This window comes from Mytilus californianus, unplaced genomic scaffold, assembly GCF_021869535.1.
Source record: "Mytilus californianus isolate M0D057914Y unplaced genomic scaffold, xbMytCali1.0.p SCAF_24, whole genome shotgun sequence".
Lineage (NCBI taxonomy): Eukaryota > Metazoa > Mollusca > Bivalvia > Mytilida > Mytilidae > Mytilus > Mytilus californianus.
Window position 1 is genome coordinate 3,678,370 of NW_026262673.1, and position 14,589 is coordinate 3,692,958.

Consider the following 14,589-nt stretch of genomic DNA (forward strand, 5'->3'; position numbering starts at 1 on the left):
TTACAATCTAACTAATAATCTTTATTGCAAAAATCAAACCTCAACGGGATGAAATGCAAACATTATATGTTCACAAGAAGCATACAACACATAAAAAAGTTCTAAACGAGTCAAGTTAATAGTACGTACATAAAACTACTTTTGTCGGTTTTCAAAAGCTGCTCTGAAGTATATTGTAAGTTTTCACCAACCATCACAACCTAACCGTCAAATAGAAGTAAAGAAAGATCAACAATTTTTGGGTCTAAGCAAAATTTCTCTTTAATTTCATATACATAATTGTTTTGTTGTCGTACATAAAATAACGCAAACACATAAAAATATACTTAAATAAAATCGGAATACGGAATATCTTATACAGAACTTATAAGAAAGCAAGGTAGTAATTTTGTAAAATGAATCATAATTGGTTAAATTGAATTTGTTTTTGGTAGATAGCACACAAACAAATAAAATTCATTTAGAATGACTCAATGCAAAAACACATCCGAATTCGAATGAAATAATTTAAGTTCATTTATGCAAGTTTCTTTATCACGTAAAAAAAAAAAAGATTTCCGTTATCTCTATTACAAACAAGCAGAATATTTTCTTGCATGATAAAATTAATTCCAAACGGCGAATTCAATACATTTGATTAAGTAAGAATTTTTTATCTAGATGAAAACGCCTGATAACATTTTTCTGGATAACATCCTTCTCATAAGAGTGTGAATTATATATAAAAGATAAAGAGCATGTACATTGTTTCTTACTCGGAAATTTTTTTTGATTTTTCATATTGAATTATATAGAACAATTGAATGTTCAAATGTTTTAAAAATGCGGAAAACATAATATTCGAACCACATTATTCAAATACAACAGCCTAGATGATCCAAGTTACATTTTCAAAATTAATCATAATCTTTCCGTTATTTTGTTTTCAATGATAACATTTTTCTGGATAACATCCTTCTCATAAGAGTGTGAATTATATATAAAAGATAAAGAGCATGTACATTGTTTCTTACTCGGAAATTTTTTTTGATTTTTCATATTGAATTATATAGAACAATTGAATGTTCAAATGTTTTAAAAATGCGGAAAACATAATATTCGAACCACATTATTCAAATACAACAGCCTAGATGATCCAAGTTACATTTTCAAAATTAATCATAATCTTTCCGTTATTTTGTTTTCAATGGAAATTTAACTTGATGTAGGATACAAAGTTATTGGAACACAGTCATATCAGTCTGTATGGTGTTAGACCATATGTTATTTGTACTCGATTAACATCAATTTAAACCAAAACAAAACTGTCATCAAATTAAGAAATACACACATTGATAAACTTAAAAAATGTGATATAGTTTGGTATGAATAAAATAATTAATTGGTTTATCTGTTGGTTGTGTATCGTACAGTGGCAAATATATTATACATGTTCAGGATGAGAACAAATAAACGATGTATATATCTGAATTATTTGTATTTAAAATGTACATGTAAGACTACCTGGGTGAAAGAAGCAGATGGATTGGCAATGAAGGAAAAAGACAGCATCCCAACGACACAATACAATTTTAAATTTGTAAAGATTTTATTTACAACCTACACATCCGTTAAGAGAATGTCTGTATTTCGAATAATTGTCTTAAACAATTTATATGTGGTTTTGAAAGATGTGATGATATATAACTTGAATTATATTTTTTTCTCCAACTATCAAACCCTAAATTGACGTGAATCAAAGAACAACATGTCTTTGTAACATTTCTCTAAATTTCAATTTAAAGTTGATTTGTTGTCACACATTAAAATAAAAAGAGTTAATCACAAAAAACATGAACATAATAAATTGTTAATATTGTCCTTACTTTGAATACAGAATACAACTGTACAGATCATGACAATCAGTAATTGATAGTATAGAAAATAAAAATAAAGAGAAGTTATTTTGAATGACAAAATGCACAAACAGACCCGAGTCCGAATAAACTCATTGTCTGAAAGAATTATTCATGTTTATTTATGTTGATTTCCTTTTCACGTCAAAAAGAAAAACCTTTCCGTTATAATAATTACAAACAAGCAGAATATTTTCTTTTTTGTCAAAATAAATTCCCCACGGCCTATCCAATCCATCTGATTTAGTAAGAAGTTCTCTGTGATGTTTACCATCATCTGATATAACTTCTACAGTGTTGGTGTTATAATAAGTCACATAGACATTCCTCTCATTATCTGTTGTCACATAAACTAAATCCTGAAATTTATCAATTTTAAACTTCCAAAGTAGTTCTCCATCTAACGAGCAGCAGTATATTGATGTAAAGTCTGTACAAACCAACCTGTCTCTGTCTACTGTAATGTCCCAGATACGGTCTGAAGGTAAAGGTATAGTACGTATTACTTTACCTGTCAGGTCAATCACATGTATTATACTCAGATCAATAACAACGTACAGGTTATTATCATTATATGATATTCCGTAGCAGTTACCACTGGTGTTGATTGTACTGGTGACAGAACGTGTAGATATATTTATTATCAGTATGGTTCTGTCATGTATACAGGATACTGCTACAGTATTAATATTTACCACTGTCATAAACCATGGTTGATAGGACAGAGGAATGTGATGGATATCAGTACCGTCTGAATTACAAATAATAAGTCGGTTATTCCTGTAGTAGGTAAACACTAATGTATTGTCTATTTTGATACAGCTAAATATGGTCGGATTTTCATTCTTAGACTTTTTTATATTTAACTGTTGACGCAAATTGACAGAAACAGGAAGGTTGGTTTTGACAGATGCTTGATCCTGAGCTTCTTCTTTGTTTGGTTCATTTTCTGAAAATAAATAATAATGAAGTATCGAGTTGGTTATTACAACAATTGTTTTTTTAATCTATAATGCAGTTTACCGCTAAAAGTGATTGAATGTTGTAACATATCTGATGTTTTGCACACTATATAAAACTCTGTAATATTGAATTTTTCAAGACCTCAAATTTTTTCACAGATGGTAACGATTTATTTCAGTTTTTTTTTCATTTTGAAGAACTCGAGCTTAGCATGATTCGACAACATCATAATCAAAGGAAAATTGAAAAACAGATAAGGGTAGAGCATAGTAATGTACTGGACATACCAATGCAGTGGGAGAAGATGTTTGTTTGACCTACTTATTTAAAATCATGTGCAAGATAATAAAAAAAATATGTATATGCTTCCTTTGTCCTAATCCCAGGGGAAGGGATTTCTTTACATACGTGCTGCTGGAATAGGTCCCTTTTATGTGTCTAATATATCAGTGGGTTGCAATTTCACTAAGGTACAATGTGAATGGGTCTGTTTTTTTTTATATTTCAATAGAATATCTGTATATATGTTTTAACCGCTTTAAAATCAAATAAAGATGTAGAAAAAATGCACTGATAACTAAGAAATATATGAACGGGTTATGAATTTGTCATGAAATATATTCATGGGTCTCGATTTTTACCAGACATCAATTTATGAAACCGGGGAAATGGGGGTGGGATTTGAAATACCAGCTGCGCTGCACGTCTGTACCCACAATACCATGTTGAGACACCCCCTCCCCCTTTTGTGGTCCTTATTACCTTGAACTTTATTAAGCATGTATTGTTTTTTTTTGTAAAGAAAACAAACATCCGAATTTAATGGGTCGAAATTAATAAAGTAGAAACACATCGACTGTGTTGGCTAGTACAGCGTTTTTTACAATTGAAATTTTAAATTGTCTCACTTTACAGTACCCTGCATTTTTAAGGTATTCTTTATTGTTCTCGTCTTGAAAATTAATGAATTATTTGCCACTGAATGTAAAGCAAACAACAATTAATCGCGTAATCTTTTAACTACCAGTCAGAAAACATGTCTCTGCGGATTGTGGGGGCCGATGTTTAGTTTCGTTCAAAATATTCTTCATGAATAAAACTTTTTATTTAATGGAGGGAAAATTAAAATCATAATTATGCACATCTAAGTAAACGATGTCTTTCGTTACTAAAATTCCTGGTATGGAGCAAGTTTTGCAAGGGAGCCTCCTACTAACCACGATAGAGAACTGGGTACAAATCTCTCCGTTTTAAGGAAAAGGTTTCTCAAGAAACATTTCGTAGTTCTGTGGGATGTATAAATACGCATCCACGTCAGATCAATATAAGGCGATGAATATGAATTAGGGTAATGACGGCTTTTCATTACAACTTTTATGGGGTTCCGTATTCCTTAGGCCGAATGTTTGACCCTATGTAACATGTCTTCGATTTTTTAGGCTGTCAAAATCCAAAATACCTCGTCCTTCATACCAGTCCAAGATTATTTAATTTGTTCCAAAATTGTGGTCTTTTTATTTAAACCACTCTATCGTTGTCGCCGATTGTAATGTTATTTGGTAACTCATAGATGAAATGCAATATAACAAGACTTTTAGATGAAAATGTTTTCTATTGGTTTATATGCAAATTTTGGTTAAACCATGAAATCAAATATCCTAAATCCACGAAAATTGGTACCCACGAAAATAAATAATCCACAGTATTCGTTATGACTTCACCCAAAGGGTGACTGAGGAATAGAAATATGGTCACCATTAGTCTTCCTCCGACCGGCAGTAAAACCCTCGTCAAAGTGGGGCTTTAGTTTAGCTGTGCGGGATGTATCAAGTACGCAGCCACGTCCGGTCGGAAAGGAGACATGAAATCCGATGTCTCGTGTAAAGAGAGTGCCAAGCTAAATTTCTGGCCCAATCCCATATACTCTCATTTTCCCGTGACAGTCCAAATTTTCCCGACCTTCATTCCGGACGGCCTATATTACAGGACCTCCCGACATTCATGCCAAATGGCCTCTATTACAGGACCTACATATTGCATTATTGCATTTATTATTAAATTGTCGCGAAACATGCATGAAATAATTGCCACTGGACATTAAGCAACCAACACGCAATCAATCAACTTTGCCTGAGAGAGTTGCAGTCCTTGTAATTTAGGTTAAAACATGTCTTATAAATCATCCCAATACCGAATCACCTCCTCCTCAGCTTGGGATTTACACAGTACTCTCTACAACACTGATATCAACTCAGTGCAGGTCTTTACAAATTACTTGTATCTGAAGTACTTATCTTTCTATCCGTTCATGTTAAAGCATATATCAAATGTACTGATAACTAAGAAATATATGTAGGATGTATAAATACGAATCTACGTCAGTTCATATGATGTCTTTTAAGGGAGCCCCCCAACTAACCACGATAGAGAAATCGGTTCAGATCTCTCCGTTGTGTCGCCTCAATGATTTTCACGAAGTTCTGTGGAATGCATAAATACGCATCCACGTCGGATCAGAATTGGGGACGTTGAATATGATGTAGGGCAATGACACGATTTCTACAGCTGAATATTAAAACGTTTTGAGGGTTACCTATCCGAAGAAAATTGTTGACTCTATGTAACATGTCTTTGTGTTCGGGGTTGTCATAATCCCAAATATCCTATCCTTCAGACCAGTCGAAGACTAATAAATCTGTTCTCAAATTGTGTTCTATGTGGTCTTTTTAATTAAACCAATCAATCGTTGTCGCCGACTGTAATGTTATTTGGTAACTCTTAGATGCAATGCAATATAACAAGACTTTGAGATGAAGATGTTTTCTATTGGTTTATATGCAAATTTTGGTTGAACCACGAAATCAAATATCCTCAATCCACGAAAGTAAATAATCCACGATAATTCGTTATGACTCCCCCCAAGAGTGTCCGGGGAATAGAAATATGGTCACCATTGGTCTTCCTCCGACCGGCAGTAAAACCTTCGCCTAAGTTGGGCGTCCGTTTGGCTGTGCGGGATGTATCAAATACGCAGCCACGTCCGGTCAGAATGGGGACGTTAAATCCGATGCCTGGTGTAAAGAGAGTGACACGCTCATTGCACGTCAAGAACCCATGCAGCAACTCTTTTAGCGGTCCGTAGGTGGCCTGTTGAAAGGCTAAATGTCTGCCCCTATCGAATATACCCTCACTTTTCCGTGGCAGTCCAAATTTACCCGACCTTCATCCCGGACGACCTCTATTACATGTACAGGACCTACCTATTGTATTTATTATTAATTTGTTCTCGTGAACATGCATGAAATATTTGCCACTGGACGTTCATAAATCAACAATCAATCATTATGACTCCATCTTAAATGTTCAGGATTAAATTTATTTGAGGTGCAAATTACATAAAAAATAAAAGGAATAACAGGACTTTCACTGTTATTGTCAGTTTTATTTGTGACCATTTAAACAAAAATAAGCTTTCCTGAATAATGATACTAGTATGTTTTATAGGTCTAAAGCAACACTGTTTAATCTGAACACATGTCTTTCTGTCTGTCTGAGGTCATGAAACTTGGCATGATTTCGTTGTTTTTGGTCAAATCTCATTGTATTTTTTTTGTTTCATTTGGGGACTTTGGTAAAGGTTGCTGATCCTTGAAAGTCTTTGTTGAAATGTTGAAATTTAGAGACTTTATTCAGTCTAATGTTGTGCTTCTGAAAGTGTAATTTGATGAAAGCCGTACGCGTATTATTACAAAGTAATATTTGTTTGTCTTCTGAAAGCCGTACGCGTAGTATTACCAAGTAATATTTGTTTGTCATTGGGTAGCTGTTTTATTGACAATTATTTAGAGATAATCAGAAAGTTAGCCACTATACCTAACTTATAATTTAATAAAAAGATGACGTGGTATGATTGCCAATGAGACAACTCTTCACAAGAGACCAAAAGACACAGGCATTAACAACTATAGGTCACCGTACGGCCTTCAACAATAAACAAAGCACATACTGCACAGTCAGCTATAAAAGGCCCCACAATGACAAATGTAAAACAATTCAAACAAGAAAACTAACGGCCTAATTAATGTACAAAAAAATGAACGAAGAGCAAATATGTAACACAGCAACAAACGACAACCACTGAATTACAGGCTCCTGACTTGGGACAGGCACATACATAGTGATCCCAACCCTCTCCCTTACCTTGTACAGTGGTGTAACAGTACAACATAAGAACGAACTATACAAATCAGTTGAAAAAGGCTTAACTCATCAGATGGATACAATTAGAAATTCATCTAACAAAAACACAGAGTGGACGTGGCCGGGTACTTGTACATCCCAACAACAAAAAGACACTAAGTACAGATCTGAGAGTACTCGCAGTTACTGACAGCTAGTTCAAAGCCAATAACAACTAATAAAAAAAGAAAGCATCAAAGACTAAATTATCAATTAGTACACATCCAACATCCAATGGATTTAGTGTAAAGACGTCATTAACAGTCAGAGAAAAATATAACCTTGTACAATGCCAAGATACAGGTTTTTTTGTGTCCAAAGTGGTCCAAAGTTGGGGTCTGACACCCTACCCACCATTACCTCAGAGTTAATAAAAAATTCCGTACGGCAATACTTTTGTTCGCACTAGGTCCAAAAGGGAAGCTGGGTAACTGAGTCCTACTTGAGAAAAAATCAAGGGTGTTGTTCGGCTTATATTTAAAAAAAGAAGTTGTGGTATGATTGCAAGAGACCAAATGACATAGAAATTAACATCTATAGGTCACCATTAGGCCTTCAACTATGAACAAAGCCCATACCGCAAAGTCAGCTATAAAAGGCTTCGAAATGACAAATGTTAAACAATTCAAACGAGAAAACTAACGGCCTAATTAATGTACAAAAAAATGAACGAGAAACAAATATGTAACAGCAAAACACGACAACCAATGATTTACAGGCTCTGGACTTGGGACAAGCACATACATACAGAATGTGGCGGGGTTAAACATGTTAGCGGGATCCCAACCCTCCCCCTAACCTCGGCCAGTGGTGTAACAGTACAACATAAGAACGAACTATAAAAATCAGTTGGAAAAGGCTTAATTTGTAAGATGGATACAAATGCATCTAAAAAAACAAAGAGTGAACGTGAACAAAAAACAACAAAATGACACTAAGAACAGATCTGAGAGTACTCGCAGTTACTAACAGCTAGTTCAAAGCCCATAACAACTAAAACAAATCATGCATCTAAGACTAAATTTAAGTCAGCTGCCTTCATTTGAACAAGAAACCCAAGGGTGACTGGGGAATAGAGAAATGTCCACTAAGATCTTCTACCTACAGGCAGTAAAACCCTCGCCAAAGTTTGGCGTGATGTTGGCTTTGTGGGATGTGCAAGAGGACGTTTAAGCCGATGCCTCATGTTGAGAGACTGCCATGCTCTCTGCACGGTAAGACACCTTGCAAGCAATCTGCGTGATGTTGGCTTTGTGGGATGTACAAGAGGACGTTTAATCCGATGCCTCATGTAGAGAGACTGCCATGCTCTCTGCACGGTAAGACACATTGCAAGCAATCTTTAAAGGGTCCGAAGGTGGCCTGCTGTAAGTCGAATTTTCTGTCCGTTCTAATATACACTCATTTCCCAGTGTCAGTCAAAATTCGTCCGGCCTGCGTCACAAACGACCTCTATTACATAACTTACCTATTGTATTTATTGTAAATTAATCAATTTTATACGAGGGATTTGGAACCTTTGGAATTTTAGAAAAAAATGTCTTATAAATCATCTCGACACCGAAATACTGCCTACTGAGAATGGGAAGTACTCAGTTTTCCCTGCAATACTGTTATCAACACAGTGCAGGTAAATACAAACAACACTTTACAATTGATCGTGTTTGAAGTGCTTATCTTGATTGGAATTCTTAAGGAGCTCGCAAACCGTAACATGTTGTCTGGTTTTGGGCTTACTTTTGATTCCAATTAGTTTTGTCAACTTTCCAACGCAAAATATTTTACCCTATATCTTAGGAAAAAACCCGAGGAGTCTCGTTCTTTGTATTTCCCCCTGTATAAAGAGGAATATTTTAAAGACAGGACTTTTAGAGTTATACCGTCATTAATATATGTTCTAGAAAAATGAAACCGGTTAAAAGATAAAAATATGTAAACAATGATATTACTTGGATTATGGTCTTCCTGCTTAGTGCTTATTTTCGCTCTGTGAGGAATCGTTTTACCCTGCAAACAAAAAAGATGATTTTATTAAATAAACTAGAGGCTCTCAAGAGCCTGTGTCGCTCACCTGATTCTACATTAGTTTTGGAAATCATGTAAAAATAGATTAAAATCATAACAGATACCCTAATAATGAGTGAGGCCAAATTTGGTTTAATATTGGTCCTGTAATTTAATAAAAATCCTGGTGGCCATCTTGAACAGTAAATCGGCAACAAAGTAGCAACACTTAATCAGCACTTCATAAGAAACATTTATGCCATGTTTTGGTTTCATTCCATTCATTGCACCTCTAGAAGAAGCATTTGTATGTATTTCCCATAAGGTCTTATGTTAAAGGAAGTCCCCCCATTGGCGGCCATCATGGATGAAGGATCAGCTTCAAAGTAACAAAACTTAGTCAGCACCTCATTAGGAACATTCATGCCTTGTTTGGTTTCAATCCATTCAGTATGTTGTGTTCTAAAAGAAGACATGTGTATGTATTGTCCATAGGGTCCTTTGTTAAACATTGTCCCCATCTGGCAGCCATCATGGATGAAGGATCAGCTTCAAAGTAACAACACTTGGTCAGCACCTCAAAAGGAACATGCATGCCATGTTTGGTTTCATTCCATTCAATGGTTCTCTAAAAGAAAACATTTGTACGTATTTCTCATAGGGTCCTATGTTAAACTAAGTCCTCGGCTGGCGGCCATCTTAGATTATGGATCGGCTTCATAGTAAAAACACTTGGTCAGCACCTCATAAGGAACATTCATGCCATGTTTGGTTTCATTGCATTCAGTGGTTCTCTAAAAGAAGACATTTGTATGTATTTCCCATAGGGTCCTATGTTAAACTAAGTCCCCCGCTGGCTGCAATCTTGGATGATGGATCAGCTTCAAAGTAACAACACTTGGTCAGCACCTCATAAGGAACATTCTTGCCATGTTTGGTTTCATTCCATTCAGTGGTTCTCTAAAAGAAGACTTTTGTATGTATTTCCCATAGGGTCCCATGTTAAACTAAGTTCCCCGCTGGCGGCCATTTTGGATTATGGATCGGCTTCAAAGTAACAACACTTGGTCAGCACCTCATAAGGAACATTCATGCCATGTTTGCTTTCATTCCATTCAGTGGTTCTCTAAAAGAAGACATTTGTATGTATTTCTCATAAGGTCCCATGTTAAACTAAGTCCCCTGCAGGCGGCCATCTTGGATTATGGATCGGCTTCAAAGTAACAACACTCGGTCAGCACCTTATAAGAAACATTAATGCCATGTTTGGTTTCATTCCATTTAGTGGTTCTCTAATAGAAGACATTTGTATGTATTTCCCATAGGGTCCCATGTTAAACTAAGTCCCCCGCTGGCGGCCATCTTGGATTATGGATCGGCTTCAAAGTAACAACACTCGGTCAGCACCTAATAAGGAACATTCATACTATGTTTGGTTTCATTCCATTCAGTGGTTCTCTAAAAAAAGACATTTGTATGTATTTCCCATAGAGTCCTATGTGAAACTAAGTCCCCCGCTGGCGGCCATCTTGGATTATGGATCGGCTTCAAAGTAACAACACTCGGTCAGCACCTCATAAGAAACATTCATGCCATGTTTGGTTTTATTCCATTCAGTGGTTCTCTAAAAGAAGACATTTGTATGTATCTCCCATAGGGTCCTATGTTAAACTAAGTCCCCCGCTGGCGGCCATCTTGGATGATGGATCCTCTACAAAGTAACAACACTTGGTCAGCACCTCATAAGGAACATTCATGCCATGTTTGGTTTCACTCCATTCAGTGGTTCTCTAGAAGAAGTTCCCCCCAAGGGTGACTGGGGAATAGAAGTATGGTCACCATTGGTCTTCCTCCGACCGGCAGTAAAACCCGTGCTAAAGTGGGGCGTCCGTTTGGCTGTGCGGGATGTACAAATTTGCAGCCACGTCCGGTCAGAATGGGGACGTTAAATCCGATGCCTCGTGTAAAGAGAGTGCCACGCTCTTTGCACGTTAAGAACCCTTGCAACAACTCTTTGAGGGGTCCGTAGGTGACCTGTTGGAAGGCTAAATTTCTGTCCCTATCCAATATACCCTCATTTCCCGTGGCAGTCTAAATTTCTCCGACCTTAACCCCTTAATCTATTACAGAACCTACCTATTGTATTTATTGTGAACTTGTTCTCGTCCTGAATATGCATGAAATATTTGCCACTGGACGTTAAGCAACCAACAATCAATCAATCAATCTAGAAGAAGTTCAAAATGTAAAAAGTTAACGCCGACGACGGATGACGCTGGACGACGCCGGACGACGGACGCCAAGTGATGAGAAAAGCTCACTTGGCCCTTTGGGCCAGGTGAGCTAAAAACAACAAATAATAATGTAGCTTAACTATACATAATGTTATACTGAACATAAAACACGTATTATAATTGAAGAACGAAGCAAATTGGGAGGATTAAACAAAATATCACCTGTAAAATATTGTTAAAGATCTACATATAAACTTGTTGCAGTACTTGCATCCTCAAGAGTTACTGTTTTAGTGATCAGTCAGTAGTCATCAATCCGTCACCACTCAGTCAACTTCATATCTTCAATTCGTCAAACTTATAATGAAAAGACTGATTGATTGGTATTAACAGAATGAGCACTATTTATTACTACCACTAGATAGATACGTCTGCTGGGGGGACTTTTGGCCTAGATGAAGTCATTAGCCCAGTAGCCAGTACTTTGGTTCTTGCATGAAAATACGAGTAATGTTTTAATTTAAAATGCTGTTATAAAATTTCGAAATGATTTTAAATCAAGGAATATATCTCCCTAGTGCATAGCCCTGATTCCCTGTCCTGGTTTGGCTTCACTATTTGTCTGTTTGGTTTAATCACCTTATGAACGTTTGTATACGGTTTTAGATTTTAAATTGTTTGGCGAAATGCGCACCTAGTGCAGTACAATTTGTACCGTTCATTTTTAACGTTGTAATTACTACCGGATCAATACTTCTGCTTGAGGACCGTTCGTCCCCGAGAGTATCATTTGCCCTGTACTGGCATAGAAATACGGATATTGTTTTATTGAAATTATAATCAAACAATTTCAAAATCATTTTAAATTAAGGAATGTACTGTTCTCATGTATAGCTTTTTGTCCGAGTTTGGATGTACATTCGGGCCTTTTTGGTTTTATCAGCTATTCAGCGTTTGTATTCAGTTGTTATACGCCCGTTGTCTGTCCGTCCGTCGTCAACATGTCGGACAATAACTCAAAAATGCTTTAACCAACTTGCCCGAAACTTTGGTGAATTGTTTATATCTATTGACGTCAACTTCCTATCGATTACAAATTTATTAGATTTTACGTTTCCGGGTTATGTTATGTTATTCATACAAAAGGGTTTTTTTTTCGGACAATAACTCAAAAGTGCTTTGCGCAGATTTCATGAAATTTTGGTGATAGGTTTATATCTTTTAGAATAACCTCCCTTTAGTTTGTTTTATACATTTCTGATATGACATTGAGATGTTATTGAACTTTATTCTTTGAAAAAAGCTCATGGCGCAACTGTTAATTGATTTTTGATTGAGCATCACTGTAGATACATTTAACGTCGAACTCGTAATCTGGTATAGTAAAATTGGTACCGTGTATGTTTACTTTGTTACTACCACTGGATTGATAGGTCTACTGAAAGACTTTTAGTCCTCGAGGATATCATAAATCCATTCAATTAGCCAGTACTTCAGACTGATCTGTCTTTATGTATTACTTTCACTGGCTCGATACATATTCTTGGTGACTTTTTGGCCACATCTGATAGATTTTAAATCCTCGAGGATATCATTAGCTCAATAGCCAATACTTCGGTACTTAAATGAATTGACGGATATTATTTTATTTGAATGGCTGTTTAAGAATTTTGGAATCATTTTAAATGAATCAGTTAACATGTATCTGCCTTGTCGGGGTTTAACTTTACTTATCGTCCTTTTAAGTTTTACCTGCTCTTCTATGTTTGTATTATGTTTTGCATTTTATGATTTTGGCCTCGTGCCAAAGAGAGGTGAAAAATAAAATTAAAGTTTAATGATACCGTTACTAATACGTCATGGTTGACCTTTCGCATATGACAAGATACATATATAGTACCAGAGATTATTAACATGCGGTTCATTACGCTACCATTGCAACCCTCATTTTAAAATCTTTTCGAATTTGTGTCGATGAATCTATAAAAGAGACGTAAATATGCATTCACTACAAAGTCATCAGATCCAACTGACCAATTTGTATCTGAATGCGTAAGAATTTTGTGTTTTTCTGAAAAGTATGATGAATGTTTGACTTTGTCTCAACATATTCATAACATCATGATTTCTTCTTAATGAACTCTACATTCTAGATGTCTCAACATCTTCTTTACATTCTGAATGTGTCTACATATGTCTTAAACTGTGTTTACGCTAATAAATTACTTTAGAATATTTCTTCGTTTGGCATCTACGTTATTGATCGCACTATCAACTTACGAAAAAAAGTTTGTTTGTTTTCTTTTGGTTGAGTTTTTATCAAAAACAAACTAATTTGTCTAAATAGCATACTTTATAATAGCATACACGAATTTTTTGTAACTGAACGCTGTATTTACAATTGATTTGTTTCGGTTTTAGAGTCAAACATTTCTAAATTCATTATTTACGTTTCCGTTCAATCCCCCCCTCCCCCACCCCCCAAAAAAATAGAAGGCATTGTACACTAGCTAGATATTCCTTGATTTTGGATTGATGAAGAGATAAGGTACAATTTGGTATATATATTAAAAAAAAATTGTTAATCCGAGGATATTTCAGAGTAACGGTCGTCAATCTTCGGAATTGTTCAAGCCTTACTCTGGAATTAAATTTTGTATTATCGCATGTTTTAAGGTCTTGAACTAGTCAATGCTACTGAATAATGTGTTTCAGAATTTGTGACGTCATTAACTTGTTTGATTGAAGGTTTTGTTAGGGACGACTAGTGTACATTTCTTAATAAATTTCCAGTGTGTGAATATATTTATTTTTATCATTTTTTTAGCACTAAGGCCAAAAACTTTCATTTTACTTGGTTAATTTATTTTGAGTATTTTTTTAATGCCAATGTTTTTGCCCCGTTGTTTCCTATAAGGTGAGGTTCAAAAATGTATTGACCATTCAAGTATTGAATTTCATATGGAGATTCCGCGATATTTGTGTTTGTGTTTGTTTATTAAATATGAAACTCTTTTTATCGATCTTGGTTATCTATTATATGAACGAATACATTGCTTGACACAGTCGTCACCTCTTGTCCTGTCACCTCTGGCCATTTCTAGGTTTCTGACACGTCTCATTTGTTGTATTGTGTTGGTTCTCAGGATTGTCAGTATGTTGTCTGCAGAAAGCATAGGCCGAATCCTTTCTACTAGTAATGTAAACGGTTGAGATACCGGGGTGTAAGACACATATTAAAGGAATATCCGTTT

The 14,589-nt window shown here is 35.5% G+C and overlaps 1 protein-coding gene across 1 annotated transcript in view; it reads right to left on the reverse strand.

Moving 5' to 3' along the window:
* Positions 1–14,589, reverse strand: part of LOC127732432 (uncharacterized) — a 17,122-nt gene continuing 2,533 nt past the window's right edge. The window contains exons 2-3 of the mRNA XM_052241470.1: positions 9,047–9,104; positions 1–2,844 (exon numbers count right to left, since the gene is read on the reverse strand). Of these exons, the coding sequence (XP_052097430.1) occupies positions 2,018–2,844; positions 9,047–9,104 (885 nt within the window). The 3' untranslated portion in view covers positions 1–2,017. The remainder of the gene's footprint in view (positions 2,845–9,046; positions 9,105–14,589) is intronic.